This window comes from Elaeis guineensis, chromosome 1 (genome assembly GCF_000442705.2).
Source record: "Elaeis guineensis isolate ETL-2024a chromosome 1, EG11, whole genome shotgun sequence".
Taxonomy (NCBI): Eukaryota; Viridiplantae; Streptophyta; class Magnoliopsida; order Arecales; family Arecaceae; genus Elaeis; species Elaeis guineensis.
Genome location: NC_025993.2, coordinates 141,005,659 through 141,020,966, shown reverse-complemented (window position 1 = coordinate 141,020,966; position 15,308 = coordinate 141,005,659). Strand labels below are relative to the sequence as shown.

The following is a 15,308-nucleotide window of genomic DNA, read 5'->3' as shown; positions in this document are numbered from 1 at the left end:
CTAGGTCCAACCCTGCACATTGTTATCGATATAAAAAAAAATCTAACACAAAACCCCATCCATCTTTCATTAAAAAGCAAGCAAATATTAACCAAAGGATGGTTAAATCATACAATTGATGAATTTATTATGATTTTTAAAATTTTTTAAGATTTAGTTTTTATTAAAAATCTATTTAAATAGGGAGCAATAAGTAGATGTTTTAATATTTTAAAATCACCGGTTATCAAATTTAAAAATATAAATTATTTATAATTTATTTTATATTATTATATTTAAATATTTTATTTAACTCATTTTTTTCTTTTTTCTTTTTTTTTCTTTTCATTATCACTGATATCAAATATTTTTTTTCAATTTATCATCATGATATGCAGCACATGAAAACCAGCCAAACCGTTCAAAATTAGAATAACAAAAAAATTACGTACTTACATGTGCGATCATATTGGAATTCTGAGCTAGTAAAAATATAAGACCGACCATCCTGCCTCATTGCACGCTGTTGTTGAGTCCGAGGTTATGGGTGCACATCATGGCTGATGACTAAAATGACGTTTCACGTGCTGCACCAATTCCCATGCCTCATCAAATCGGACAAATAAATGTCGTCCATGGAATCGGAACCGCTGGTTGCAATCCATGGCTCATCGAAGGGGAGCATCTTGGACCCGTCTATCGGTGCTTCTCCCCTCCAATATCTTTTGCGGGACCCACGTCGCCGTGTCTTCTGCTGATTTGCATCCGAAAGTTACCCGGTGATGCCGCCAAGGGCGGACCAGTTTTTTTTTTTTTGGTAATCTAAAGGGCAAACTAGTTAATCTTTTCTCCGTACGTTTCCCGTTTCTTTTACCTTGAATTTATGCACAAATATCCTGGTCAGAAAATTGTATCCCAGGCGCTTCTCAATTTTTTTTCTTTAAATTTTAGCATCCATAACCCCCGGAGCTAGGAAGATGACCGTCGGTTTGGGAAGGACCCCAACTGGGATGGCAAAGGGAATATTTGGCTATTGGATCACCCACTGAAACATATAACGATGAATGATCCCTGCTTTCACGAATTTATCCAAATAATTCGGTAGCTCATTCGATCCGACCCGACCGGATCGGATTTTAATCACATCGAATGCATAATATATTAAAAATTTATCAATTTTAATCTAATTTGTTTAGTAAATAGATACGAAGGTAATAAATGAAGATAAATGGGTTAAATAAGAAAAATATTCAATTATGTAAACAAAGATATTTTCCTATCCTGGCATATGGGTTCAAGACGAGAAATCCCGTGATAGGTTGCTACCGCATAAAAAGAAATTAAAAAAATCCGATAGGAAGGGGTGTGAAGGTCCGGAGCAGATAGTTTTTCCCTTAACCCGCGCTCTCCCACGAGTCCTCGCTAATCTCCTAAGACCAAGCTCCGTCTGAAGCGCAGCAGCGTAGGGTAGAACACGAGGGGACTCGAAGAGTGAGGGAGTGAGTCGGAAATGGCGACGGCGTTCGAGCACCCATACGTGCCGAGGGAACTCCGCCTCCCGGGTTACGTCCCGTGCTTCCTCTCCCAGAAGGATATCCTCGTGCCCTACCTTGGCACCTCCGTCGTCGGCGTCGCCCTCATCTGGTTCTTCTCCGGTGACCACTCCAGTTCTTCCTCTTCCCCCTTCTTCCATTCATGTGGGCATTTCCTTCTTTAGTTTATGATCTTAGTCTCTAACAACCCCGTGATCTTGATGTCCATTGTTGGGGGTGCATGCAGGTGTTTGTGAAATTATCTCAGAGATTTGGTGGAAAAATCTGATCTTGTTTATCATCTATCTGTCTGCTCTATCTTTCTTAAATTTTTCATTTTTTGCACTTCAGATTATTAGTGGTGATTTCCCTGTCTATTTATGTCTCCTATGGATTATGTGATAATGAGTGTTGTTGCGGCCAACTCCCCGTCGCCTGTCATCGGAAATAAACGGATTTGTGTCTGATGGGACCCTCCGATGCCTAAATCAGGGAGAGAAGTCGGTGAACAGGAGTTGAATGTAAGAAGTAGCAGAGTTTTTGCCCAAAATTGGCTTTTCAATCCTGTTTTTCTTGACCCCTTTTATAGATGAAGTTCTCGTAACCATCGGACGTGATCTCGTGTTTTATGACGTTAAATTATAGAGCCATAGTCGCGTAGTGAATCATTAATTCTCACTGATTGTATCGTGATATGCGGTCGGTAACCGTTCGTGAAGGTTATGATATGTCTGAGTTGACTAACCGGCCATATGTCGGTAGAATCTGTGAGCGATCGTCGGTTATTAGTTCTGTTATGCCGATGGTCAAGTCGTCTGTCGTTGGTCGGTAGTCGGTAGTCGAATATTAATCGATCGATCGATCTTAATCGGCTAGCCAACAATAGGTCGGTACAATTAGTTCGGTCGGTCAATGAAGAATCGAAACTGTCTGTTCGGTCGATACATAGTCAGAGTCATAGAGACCAAAGTTAGGGTCGGTCGGTTTACTCCAATAGTTGCCCCTCACTCTCAAGTCTAAAGTGATCCGACGTATAAATTGTCACGTGGTTTATCACGTTGGACAAAGAAAGTTCTGTCACATCGAGCCTCGATTTTGATGCCGTTTTCTCCGAGATATGAGTGGTTGGATATTTTATCATGTTGGCAGGTACAGTCGTCTGTCACACTGATCGGACGATTCGATATCAGTTGTCAGTGTCAGGCATCATTTTGAAAAGTCGATTCGATGTCGGATGATATGATTCTGACAAGTAGATTTGTTCCACATGTTCGAATGTTATTGGGTTGGAATTGTTCACGCGGCTAGGGGTAACGTGGCTCAATCTGTGGTATGTGCGTCAAACCGTCCGATCAACGGTCGGTCCAGATGTTGTCATGTATCGTCATCTGGTAGATCTTTGATTTGACCGTCTTCATCTCGGCCGTTGAGGGATCCTATATATATAGGGTCGTTCTCAGCTAAATTTTTACTTTTCACTGTTTTTGGTGCTGGGATTTTGCCGAATTGTTGCTCCAATGCCCTATGTATCGCTTCCAACTTTTAGGTTAACTTTGTTTCTTTTGAGTCCTTTCCTCTAAAGTCTTTGTCTTCTTCAGAGTCGTTCTCATGGCTAGGACTTCTCCTTCTTGAGAAGATCGGTCGGAGAATCCAACTGATGAATCCCAGTCGAGTCCGGATGTGGAGGTCTCTTCACTTTCAAGACCGAATGTTGAGTGGCTCTGAGAGTAGTTTTGTATCTCGGAGCAGTTTCAATTTTTTGCCCCTGGAGCCAATGGTCAGGTGAATAACCTTTTTTCGGGCCAAATGGCCTTCTATGTTGAAGATCTTCGAGCGGATCTTCGATTTTCGATCCCAAAATTTATCCAAAATATTTTGGATTATTACGGACTTTGCCCAACTTAGCTGGCACTGAACTCGGTCCGGCTAATAATTAGTTCTGCTTTGTTGTGTCGGATGTTGCCGACCATGCCTCATCCTTCTCTTTTTTGAGCCTTTTTTGTCCTCCGACCTCATCCAAAGGTCCGAGAATGATGGTTTTTCAACCTCCAAAAAGGTCTATTCTTTATTACTGGTCTTCTATCGTTCATTCATGAATGGAAGAATCAGTTCTTTTTTACTTCTTCTTTCCTTGAGATTTTTCTTCTCGTTGGGGTGATTCACGAACTGCTCCCAACGACAACAGTCGAATAGAGGTCGACGACTAGGAGGACTTTCACCGACTGAAAGACATATCGGTGCCGAAACAGAAAGAGCTTGTAACCGAACAGACCCTTTATGACATCGGCCTTAGTTCGATTTTTCGTCTAAGTATAATATAATTGGTCGGTTATTTCTGACTTTTCTTTTACTTATTGAATTGTACTGACCTTCGTTGTAATTATAGCCATGCAGCAGAGGATGCGAGTGTTGAATGTCGACATTTGTCAGCACGCTGCCAAGAAGAGGACAGCATTTGAGGTTTGGCCTTCGCGACTGTCGAAGAGGCATCAAGCACCAGCTCCAGTTGGCATTTCAACGTCGGCTATGGAACCAGATGTCCCATCGGCATCGGTTCCTGAACCAGTCCTGGCACTGTTGGCTCCGACAGTGCTCATTGCTGCATCGTTCGAGGAAAGGAGGGTAAGGGGAACTATCGAAACAACATCGGTAGTCCCACCACCTGAGGAGATTCGGGTCGAGGCAATAGAGCCCGAACAATCTGCGGCTGTGCCAGTTGCTCCTTCAGTTGGGATGCAGTCAAGCTCAAACTTTCCCTCGCTTTCAAACATGGGGCCACCAACAACAGACTGGGGGAAAGCTCCGGTGACATCAGTGGAAGAAGTTGCATAGGAGGGCCATACGGTTCATTTCGACCTTTAAGTGCCTGTCGATGAATCGACCTTGGTTAATTCTATACTGGCCAAGTGACTGTGCCAGGCTACTCTTCTTTCGGCTGATCGGGAGCGTCAGAGAAAATGATCAGTGGTCGAGATGTTTTCAGCCTTTTATCCAAAAATCATCGAGGTAAGTGTATTTTTTTTTATATTTTAATCCGACTTATCTTCTGTCTGCAGTTGATCCTTGACACGTCTCTTGGACAAACACCGAACTAACTGCTTCTGCTGAAGTCGTCAAGTAGAGATACAATGTCTCTCCGATCCTTGGTTTTATGAGCAAAGGTGGAGAAGCCAAGTATTTTTTCAAGTCTTCGAAGGATTGTCGGCATTCATCCGACCACGAGAAGTCCATCTGTCGTAAAGTTTTGAAGAATGGCAAGCATCTCTCGACCGACCTAAAAATAAATCGGCTGAGCGCTGCAATCCTTCCGTTGAGTTGCTGTATCTCTTTCTTTGAATTCGGATGTTTCATGTCGATAACAGCTTTGATCTTTTCGGGATTAGCCTCGATTTCTCATTGTGAAACAAGAAATTTGAAGAATTTTTTGGAGGTTACTTTAAATGCACATTTAGTCGGGTTTAATTTCATCCGATGCCATCGGAGTGTGTCGAAAGCTTCCTCCAGATCTCGAACATGATCTGAAGTTTGGGAATTTTTCACCAACATGTCGTCCATATATGCTTTCATGTTTCGTCCGATCTGTGTCTTGAAGATCTTGTTGACGAGCCGTTGATAGGTAGTACCGGCATTTTTCAGACCGAAAGGCATTACTTTGTAGCAGTATATGCCTTTATCGGTCACAAAAGTCGTGTGCTCCTCGTCTTCTGATGCCATGCGGATATGATTATATCCAGCGAAGGCATCCATGAAACTCAGAAGTCGGTGGTCAGAAGTCGCATCAACCAATTGGTCAATCTTTGGCAATAAAAAGCTATCCTTCGGACAATCTATATTCAGATCAATATAGTCGATGCAGATCTTCCACTTCCCATTGTTTTTTCTTACCATTACCATATTGGCAAGCCAGTCGGGATATGTAGCTTCTCTGATGAAGCCTGCTGCGAGGAATTTGTCGACTTCTTCATCAATGACCTTTTGTCTTTTAGGAGCAAAAGGTCGCTTTTTCTGTCTCACCGACTTAACATTTGGATTGATGTTAAGTCGGTGAGTTATTATTTTTGAAAAAATCTCGGACATGTCGATGGCCAACCAAGTAAAAATGTTGACATTGACTTTGAGCAATTTTATTAATTGTTGCCGCTATGAGTCAGATAATTGTGATCCAATTCAAACCATTTTCTCGGGCTTCTCTTCTTTAATCGTGATAGAAACCAGTTGTTCAGCAGGTTCATCTCTCTCCTAATTCTCTCTTTGGTCCAATTTGTCGACAGACAAAGAATTTTCAAGTTTATTATTCTGGGTGGAGACAAGGAAGCAACGTCGGGCGAGTTGTCGATCTCCATGCGTCTTTCCGACTCCATATCTTGTCGGAAATCAGACTAACAAATGGTATGTCGAAATCACTGTTCTCAGAGCATTAAGTCCAGGTCGTCTGAGTATGGCATTATAAGATGAAGGTACTCGAACTACCGTGAACGTTATGAAAATAGTGCTCTGTTGTGGTTCGATCCCAGCGGTTAAGGGGAGAGAAATTTCTCTCTCCACTGTGACAGCATCTCCTGTGAAGCCGATCAGTGGCGTCGAGATTTTTTTGAGTCAGTCAGTCGGCAGTCACATTCGGAAGAAAGTCGAATAAAATAAAATATCAGTTGAACTTTCATTATCTATAAAGATTCTTTTTACATCATAGTTTGCTATTGTTGCCGAAACAACAACAGCATCATCGTGGGGAGTCTGAATTCTCCGAACATCTTCTGAAAATATTGTTACATTGTCGAGTCATCGTCATTTTGTCGACTTTTTTTCAGAAGTTGCCCCTCTGTCCAGTCGTCCAGAGATCATGTTGATCACCCCTGCAGTCGGTTGATTATTTACAGCTTCCTCAGTTTGCAGTTGAGGTCGTCGATCAGCAGGAGGTTGAGTCGACGGATCTCTCTGGTATTTTTCAAGATAGCCTCATCGAATCAGAGCTTCTATCTCATCCCTAAGTTGGATGCATTGTTCAGTATCATGACCGTGATCACGATGGAACCGACAATACTTCCTCCGATCGTGATTTCTCGGCAACGCTTTCATCGGTAGAGGGTGTCGTACATATTTCGCTCCTTTAATCTCCATAAGGATCTGCGCACGAAGAGCGGAAAGAGGAGTATAGGAGTATACCTGCCGTAACCCAGCTTTAGACTCCATCGTTAGGGCAAAGATCACTTATTGGATGGTGGCCGACTTGATTCGGCCGGAGCTTCTCTCTTTTTCTGTTTCTTCTTCTTCTGACTTTTATCTTCTGTCTGGCACCGGTCAGAAGCTCCTTCGTCTGCATGCATATATTTGTATGCACGCTCCAGAAGTTCGGCATAAGTTCGGGAGAGTTTTATCCAAAGAATACGTGAATCGAAATTCCTTCAGACCTCTTTTTATAGTCGAGATAGCCATATTTTCATTGAGGTCTTTGACCTCAAGCGTGGCCACATTAAAACGAGCCACGAAATCTTAAAGTGTTTCAGTCTCTCCTTACTTAATCGAGAAGAGACTATCAAAAATTCGTGGCAGCCTTCGGCTGGTGCTGAAGTAAGCCACGAAAGAATATTCTAGTTGTCCGAAAGAATATATGCTTTCCGACTGAAGCTCGGAGTACCAGGCTCGAGCAGCTTTCCGAAGAGTTTTCGGAAAGCCGATACATAAGAGGGTATCGGTCGCCTCCTGAATCGTCGTTAGAGTCTTATGGCTCTCAAGATGGTCGATCAGATCGGTGGATCCGTCGTATGGTTCCACCTGAGGCATCTTGAACCGAGATGTGATCGATTGATCCAAGACGTGCCGAGAAAGTGGCTGGGCAGTGTGGAAGTCGTAGTCGTTGGAGGACTCCCGACCTTCCACTTGAAGCTGAGCAAGTTGGCGATTGATCTCTTGGAATTTACGTTCATAATCATCAAATTGCCATTGGGAAACTCCGAGGATAGAACCACTCGACGAGTTTGAAGGAGACACGGAGGGCGTTCGCGGTCGTTTCCCCTTCCTAATACTACTGAGATGGGAAGGAGAGGGGGAACGCTGGGAATGATGAGTGGCACGCCGAGAGTGTCGAGAATATTGTTGTTCGTCTCGGTGGGGAAGCCGAGACGGTCATTCTGGAGAAGGAGACGGTGATCGTCGTGGATGATGGTGGTTGTTCCTGGATGGCACCGACTGTGCCATCGGTTGCTCCGCCGGTGGCTGTTGCTGCTGGGTTTGTCGCTGTTGGAGGCTTTTGACTAGCTCTATGAGGACATTCATCTGCTGCACAAGTGCAGCGATCTGGACGTCCGTAGTGATCACAGAACGTGAGGAACTAGGCTCTGTTACTGGAAGAGGGGGAGGAACCTCTTTTCGACGGAAAGAGTGTCTTACCGACCCGGTTGCAGTAGAATGCTGGGTCCTGATTTTCGCCATAGTGAATACGATCTCGACCCCTACCTGGCGCGTCAATCTGTTGCGGCCAACTTTCCGTCGCCTGTCGTCGGGAACGAACACCTGCAAGACAGCGTCCACACAGATCGGATTTGTGTCCGGCGGGGACCCTCTGATGCCTAAGTCAGAGAGAAAAGTTGGTGAACAGGAGTTGAATGTAAGAAGTAGCAGAGTTTTGACTCAAAGTTGGCTTTCCAGTCCTGTTTTTCTTACCCCCTTTTATAGATGAGGTTCTCGTAACCGTCGGACATGGTCCCGTGTTTTATGGCGCTAAATCATCGGGCCATAATCGCGTAGTAAATCATTAATTCCCACTGATTGCACCGTGATATGCGGTCGGTAACCGTTCGTGATGGTTATGGTATGTCTGAGTTGACTAACCGGCTATATGTCGGTAAAATCTGTGAACGACTGTTGGCTATTAGTTCTGTTATGCCGACTATCAACTCGTCTGTCGTTGGTCGGTAGTTGGTAGTCGAATATTAGTCGGTCAACCGATCTTAATTGGCCAGTCGACAATAGGTCGGCGCAATTAGTTCGGTCGGTCAATGAAGAATCGGAACTGTCTATTCGGCTGATGTATAGTCGGAGTCATGGAGACCAAAGTCGGGGTCGGTCGGTTTACTCCAACAAGTGTGAAAGCTTATCGTACTAGATCTTTTAGTCTTGGGATTAGTTAAATCCATTTGGAATCATAAAAAGGGGGGTTCGTACAGATGATAGGTAAGAAAGGTTTCATCTTTTGGCCAATTACTCAGTGATTTATCCCTGCATAATTTTAGCTGTTTAGAATATTGTTATCTGCTATTTTCTTTTAAGAAGTCCATGTTGAATGTGATGAAAGATGAGACCTTGGAAAAATGAATTGCTAGACTTGTTGTTGCCGGACTTGTGATATCTCTGTCAACACTTGTGCTGGTTGTTCATACAAGGGTTTAAAAGGAAAAATTAATTTGATTTGTGCTGTCTGTTTTTCACTCTTGTTTTAGGGCGACTGTCAAAGATATCAATGACTGATAGGCTGCTTATGTGCTGGTGGGCATTTACGGGTCTGACTCACATTATCGTTGAGGGCTATTTTGCTTTTTCCCCAGAGTTTTACAAGGAGAAAACTCCACACTTTTTGGCTGAAGTCTGTAAGTTTTCATAGTAATAGATTCCAGGTGTTCCTTTGAATGTCGAAATGAAATTTCTCAGAGCTTGCGGCTGCATTTGGTATCATTTCTGTTTTTCTTTTTTAGAAAAAAAATGGAGACAGAAAATCTATATTTATTTTTCTTTTTCAGCTTTCTTACAATAGAAAATGTGTTTGGCTCCCTTTCTCTATTTTTTTAAGTATTAAGGGCCATTCTTTTATGGATAAAAATTATTATAATTATATTATGTATTATTATAATAATATCATATATTTATATATAATAATTATAATAATATAATAACTAGCTATTACATTGTATATAAAAATGTAATACAATATAATATAATATATAATTATATTACATGTAATATAAAATATAGTTATTATAATTTAATATGATATTTTACATAATATATATTGTAATATAATATTTTGTAATAATATCTCCATAATAATTATATAATCATTATATATAATAATTATTATATGATAATAATATTTAATAATTATTATAATTATTATATAATAATATATATTTGTGTATACTATATGTTATATAATAATATTATTCATAATTTATATAGGTATTGAATAATATTATTTGTTTAGTTATTATTACATATTATTTAATATAATATAATGTAATGGATTATGTAATGTAATTAATGTATATTATATAATGTATTGTAATATTGTAGATAATATTATAGATTATCATATGTTCTACTATATATTAAAAAATATATTATATCATATATAATATATTATAATATATATTATATTATATAAGGTGGAAGGGTGGTGCCGAGATTGGGAGGTTGGGCAGAGGATAAGAGAGGGTAAAAACCAACTTTCAAAAAAAAGTGGAGATAAAAATTTTTTCATTGCACTTTTTTCAAAAACTTATGAAATTTATTTAAAAAATAATATATAGAAGTAGGGTAACTAAACACGTTTTTGCATTGGATTTTATATTCCTATTTTGAAACAAAAATAAACAAGAAAAAAATGATACTAAATAGGGCCTAGGCTAATTTAATGTTTGCTGACATCACCTCACAATGCAGGGAAGGAATATAGTAAAGGTGACTCCAGATATGCAGCGAGAGATGCTGGAGTGGTTACTGTTGAAGGGATCACTGCTGTCTTGGAGGGTCCAGCTAGCCTTCTTGCTATGTAAGACTTTGAATCACTTTTATTGTAGTCAGACTCTTTTTTGATTACTGATTTTCTCTATCTTCACAATAAATAGTTTTTGAAAAATATTCGGAGTTGGTTGACTTTCTATTTAGCTTGAAGTGTGGGTGAAACTTGGAAATGTGGTTAAACTTCGACTCCACAAAAGGGATAGGGCTCCATGCATGCCTTAATATCCAGAGTAACCAGCATGCAAAACTAAATTTATCTAAATTCAAGGTTTTGCCATTAGATCAGGTTTAAGTTTGAAGAATTGTTTAAGTTTGACTCCGTAAAGGGAAAGGTTTCATGCATTCAAACCTTGGTATTCAGAGTTACCAGCATGCAGAACTACAACACCCATTTAAATTTAAGGTTTTGCCATCAGGTTTGACTTGGAAGTGTAGTTTAATTTTTACCCTGGAACCTTCATATTCAAAGTAACCAGCATGCAAGACTACATCTGTTTAAATATAAAGTTTTGCCATTCAGATCATGTTTAACTTGGAAGTATAGTTAATTTTTGACTTGAGAAAGGGATAAGGCTACATGCATTTAAACCTTTGCATTCAGAGTAGCTGGTATGCAAAACTACATTCATTTAAAGTCCAGGTTTGCCATCAAAATCAGGTTTAATATTTGCTATTTTAGATATTTTTCATTTTCATAATGCATGTTAATGATATAAATTGATAGATGATTTTTGAGAGTGAAAGCACTGGAAAGAGGAGGTTAAACTTTGGTGAAATTAGACATACTCATGTTATTTTATTTGATCAGGTTTCACATGGAGTAACTAGAATAACCTTTATTTTGTTTTAGATATCCTGTAGTTTATCTTCTTTAGGTTGACATTAAAAACATTATAGACTAACCAAAACTTTGTTTGTAACTTTGTATCAGCTCTTCAATGCAAAATTGTCAACCTAATGTATGTAATATTTTAATCTGGTGTCACTTTACTGCTCTATTTTGTATCTTGAATCTATGGTGGTTTTGTCATATTTTGCAAGCTCCATTTGACCATTATGCCTGCTTATTGGTGGGATTGTGAACACAGTTGCATGGTATGCATTGATTCATAATTATCAACATGAGCATAAAGACTGAAGAAATACTTTCTGATGCAGATTTATATGGATGAGTTGAATTTGTAACGTACATGCTAAAAGATGTCTTTATCATTATTAGGCATTCTATAGTATTTTAGAATGATGATAGAGTTATTTTCCTTGTGAGTTTTTGCGCATTTGCAAAAAAAAAATATGATCCAGTTGGAATCTACCAATTCCATGTCATGCTTTAAAGCTTGCTAGAAGTATTGCAGCAACACTAACATTCATTTACTAGAAAAGATGTATCTTGTGATGCCTTGGCAATATATTTACAACATTTTCCTAGATTCTCCATTGGCTTGTGAATTTTGCATTTTTACTTCTTACTTTTGTTTATTTTTGGTTTGCTACTTTGGAATGTATTCTAGGGACTAAGGTATGACTGAGACGCTAATTGGACTATATTTAGCTACCTAAGGTAACTGAAGAAGTTTGACTTTTTTAAGTGATGATTTAAACCTCATATTCTCCTGCACTTCCTCATTTCTCCTCTCTGAGAATGTCCTTTGGTCCACCTTTGCTTATGAATGTTACCAAGATGGGGTAAATATATGCATTCCATGGTGTTTACTTAGTCTATTTCTTGCTTACGACTTATTCCTTTGCAATTTGAATTTACTCATAAGTAACATGTTGGTTTTACATCTTCAGCTATTATCTTAACAAACATTAAAGCATTCATTAGTGTAAATTCGTTCCAGTGGCTTATTAGAGGCCAAGTACTATATCAAGTTGTAAGAGTTTACTAGGAAGAAATATCTTTGGCATTTTAAGGCAAGCATGCTTTTGAGTTTGACTAGATTGCACATGACATCAAATGAATTTGAAGAGAGAGCAATGAACCAACGAGTATAGCCAGAGAGATTAGTAAGAGTTAGAATGCCATGAATATGGTGAATCAGTAGTTGGTTTGATAAAGCATTCTTTGATGTCCTTAGGGAGGATCTTTAAGTTTTAAAAAGTTCAGCACAGCAAGTTCCTCACGAGTTGAATGTATTTGATGTAGCATGTCTATTTATTTCATCTGAAGGTGTGACATCATGGACATCCACGATGCTTTTATTAAAATAATTTGTTTGTCTTTTCTAGTAGTGACATAAAACCTTGCTTTCTCCTTGAATGAACACCTTATTATTGTGGTGTTATATGGTAGGGCATGTTTAACCAGTTGTTATTGGGAAGCTTATGTCTACTGAGATCAGGAATTGGGTAGTGGGATCATCAGAGACCTAGGATCTATTCTTGATTTTAAGGGTGAGGAGAATTGAGATTGAAGTAAAAGATAAAAATATGGTAGACAGAGTAAGAGTCAAAAGCCTGGTTCGCAACTGAGGGTTAGCATGTAAAACGGAAAACATGAAGTCACAGATAGAAAAGGCACGTATATGATGAGTGCATATGACTTGGAGGAAGTGACAAAGTTGTTATTTGAGTGCTTGTTGTGAATGTTGTGTCTATGGTACCTGCAAGTTTATAAATCAACATGAGTTGTCTTCAAGATTCTCAGGCTGTGTTTTAGGATGACCAAGTCATTGGCTTTGGAGTTGAACATGGGCATGGGAAAATCAATCTTTAGGTTTCTCATAGGAAGACCAAACACAAAAATTGGGGCTGATTGTCTTCCTGAAATGGTTATCCGTTCAGATGATGTCTAAAATTTACTTGTTTTTACATTGAAATGTAAAAATGAAGTTTTCTCAGGATATGCTGCCTGGAATCATCATACCTAGGTGCTTCTGCATGAGGCCCATTTTACTGACTGATGTTTATTCTCATAGAGAGGAACCCTTGATGGATTAGAGCCGGTTAGAATTAACTTGATCACAAGAAGTTATCATTCATCAAATAATTTCTTTCTTGTGATGGTGATAATGCACTACCTCAAACTGCTGTATTTCATCTACATGGTAGGAGAATACAAATATTTTCGTTTCTCATTCCTTTCTCTTATTACTGTTTTGATACACAACAGGTATGCAATAGCGTCAAGAAAACCATACAGTTACATTCTTCAATTTGCGACATGTCTTGGCCAGCTTTATGGATGCTTGGTTTACTTCATAACTGCATTATTAGAAGGTGACAACTTCTCAACAAGCCCATATTACTATTGGGCATACTACATTGGAGCAAACAGCTCGTGGGTTGTGATACCAACACTCATTGCAATCAGAAGTTGGAAGAAGATTAATGCAGCATTTCAAGTTGAAAAGAAGACAAAGGCTCTATGAGGTCTTGGGGAGTGGAAATTTCCAAATTTCCAGTGAATGACCTCCTTCTTTACGGTTCATGCTCTTTGTGAAACCAGATTTCATTGACCAAACTCTTGCATTACTGTGGTAGGGTTTATCGTTTATTGATTTATGAGGCCACAGAAGCTATGTTGTTCAAATTTAACTTAGCACTGCGTAAGATTTGAAGCATGCGACACTTTAAATATTATGGCATCAGGAAATTTGCCATCTGATGATGTTCATTTGGGAATGAATGTTACCTTATTGTCTCTGGGCACAATTTATATGAATATGGTGGCAGAACTGCAAGCGTTTTGCTTTGGTGATAATGGACGCATGCGAGCGCGTGATCCAATCATGCACTTTCAGCCCCCCTTGAGCTCTGGCTAATGAAAGATCCCGCTGTGATACCCCAATCTAAGTTTAGGGCCAACCATCAGGATTAGAGACCAAAGAGACTCATGCACGAATTTGAAGCACCCCAAAAAAAAAGAAAGAAAGAAAGAAAGAAAGAAAGAAAGGAACGGAAGAAAGAAGATTCCTGATGGGAATTTTTTTTTTTGATGGAATTAGAGTCGAGAAGGAACTCTAGGGCTCTTCTATAAAAAGAGACTTTTGTTCCCTTCCATCTGTGAGCATCCACCGCTGAGAAATGATCGAGATCTCTCTTCCTCGCAATCTTTCTCTCTTGTTTTTCCTTTATTAATCTCGGATGATCTTCTTCATGCTTGTCAGAATCAAGACTGTAGCTCACCAAAAAAATAGATAAAACTATCTCTGATTCTTCTCATCATCTTCCATAGTCTTGGGTTTTGGGATTCCGGTCAGCTATCGTCAGAATTCTTCTTGAAAAGCTGAACCTTTAAGCCCCTATTTTTTTTTATATTTTTGGTTAGATTTCCTCCATTCTTTGACAGCAATCATTGCGGCCGACCGTGCTACCGCGACCTGCATCCATAATCATGACCACTGTCGGGGTAGCCCCCTATTCCAACAAACAAGGGGAACGAGAATGTTCCTCTATTTTGTTAAAGAAAAAAAAATAAAAAAAAGAAAGAAAGAAAAAGATGAAAAAAAGAAAGAAAAAAAAAAAGAAAAAAAGAGACTTCTCTCTCTCCTCCCTCCATTCTCTCTCTTCCCTCTCTTTCTCTCTCCACTTTCTCTCTCTAGTTTCTTTTTTAAAATTTTCTCGCTAGATTATTTATTTTTTTTTATGGAATTCTCTCTAGAAGTTTTTTTCTGGGATTGATCTAATAAAGAACTTTATGTCGATGAGTTTGATTGATTTTGATGGAGTTCTGATCCGTAGTCACTGACAGTGTACCAGCACCCATCATTAGAGTTGATCATTCATGATTTTGTTTTGAATCATTTGTATACTAATTTAATCATGACTTGTTAGGTCATCTTGATTGAATCGATCGAGATGTTAGACTGTACTATCTAATCAGTTTTATTATACTTGATTAATTTGTCTCTCAAATGATTTCTTCTCTCTGTTTGATTTATGAACTTAATGAAAGATTTTCAATCCTGTCATTTTGAATCCGAATTTTCATTAAATATTATAAAATCTGATCTTTATTGATCTATATTAAATCTTTGCATCTTTAATGATTTTGATCGAATTGATCTCTGATTATTGGGAGGCATATCAACTTTCATCCTGATTCTTATCGGACAATAC

The 15,308-nt window shown here is 39.1% G+C and overlaps 1 protein-coding gene across 1 annotated transcript; it reads left to right on the top strand.

Moving 5' to 3' along the window:
• The first annotated feature begins 1,321 nt into the window (after positions 1 to 1,321).
• Positions 1,322 to 13,849, top strand: LOC105037247 (probable 3-beta-hydroxysteroid-Delta(8),Delta(7)-isomerase). The gene is made up of 4 exons (XM_073262293.1): positions 1,322 to 1,634; positions 8,948 to 9,094; positions 10,164 to 10,272; positions 13,360 to 13,849. Exons 1-4 carry the CDS (start codon positions 1,490 to 1,492, stop codon positions 13,616 to 13,618), a joined length of 660 nt encoding a protein of 219 aa, XP_073118394.1. The 5' UTR covers positions 1,322 to 1,489; the 3' UTR covers positions 13,619 to 13,849.
• The last annotated feature ends 1,459 nt before the right edge of the window (positions 13,850 to 15,308 follow it).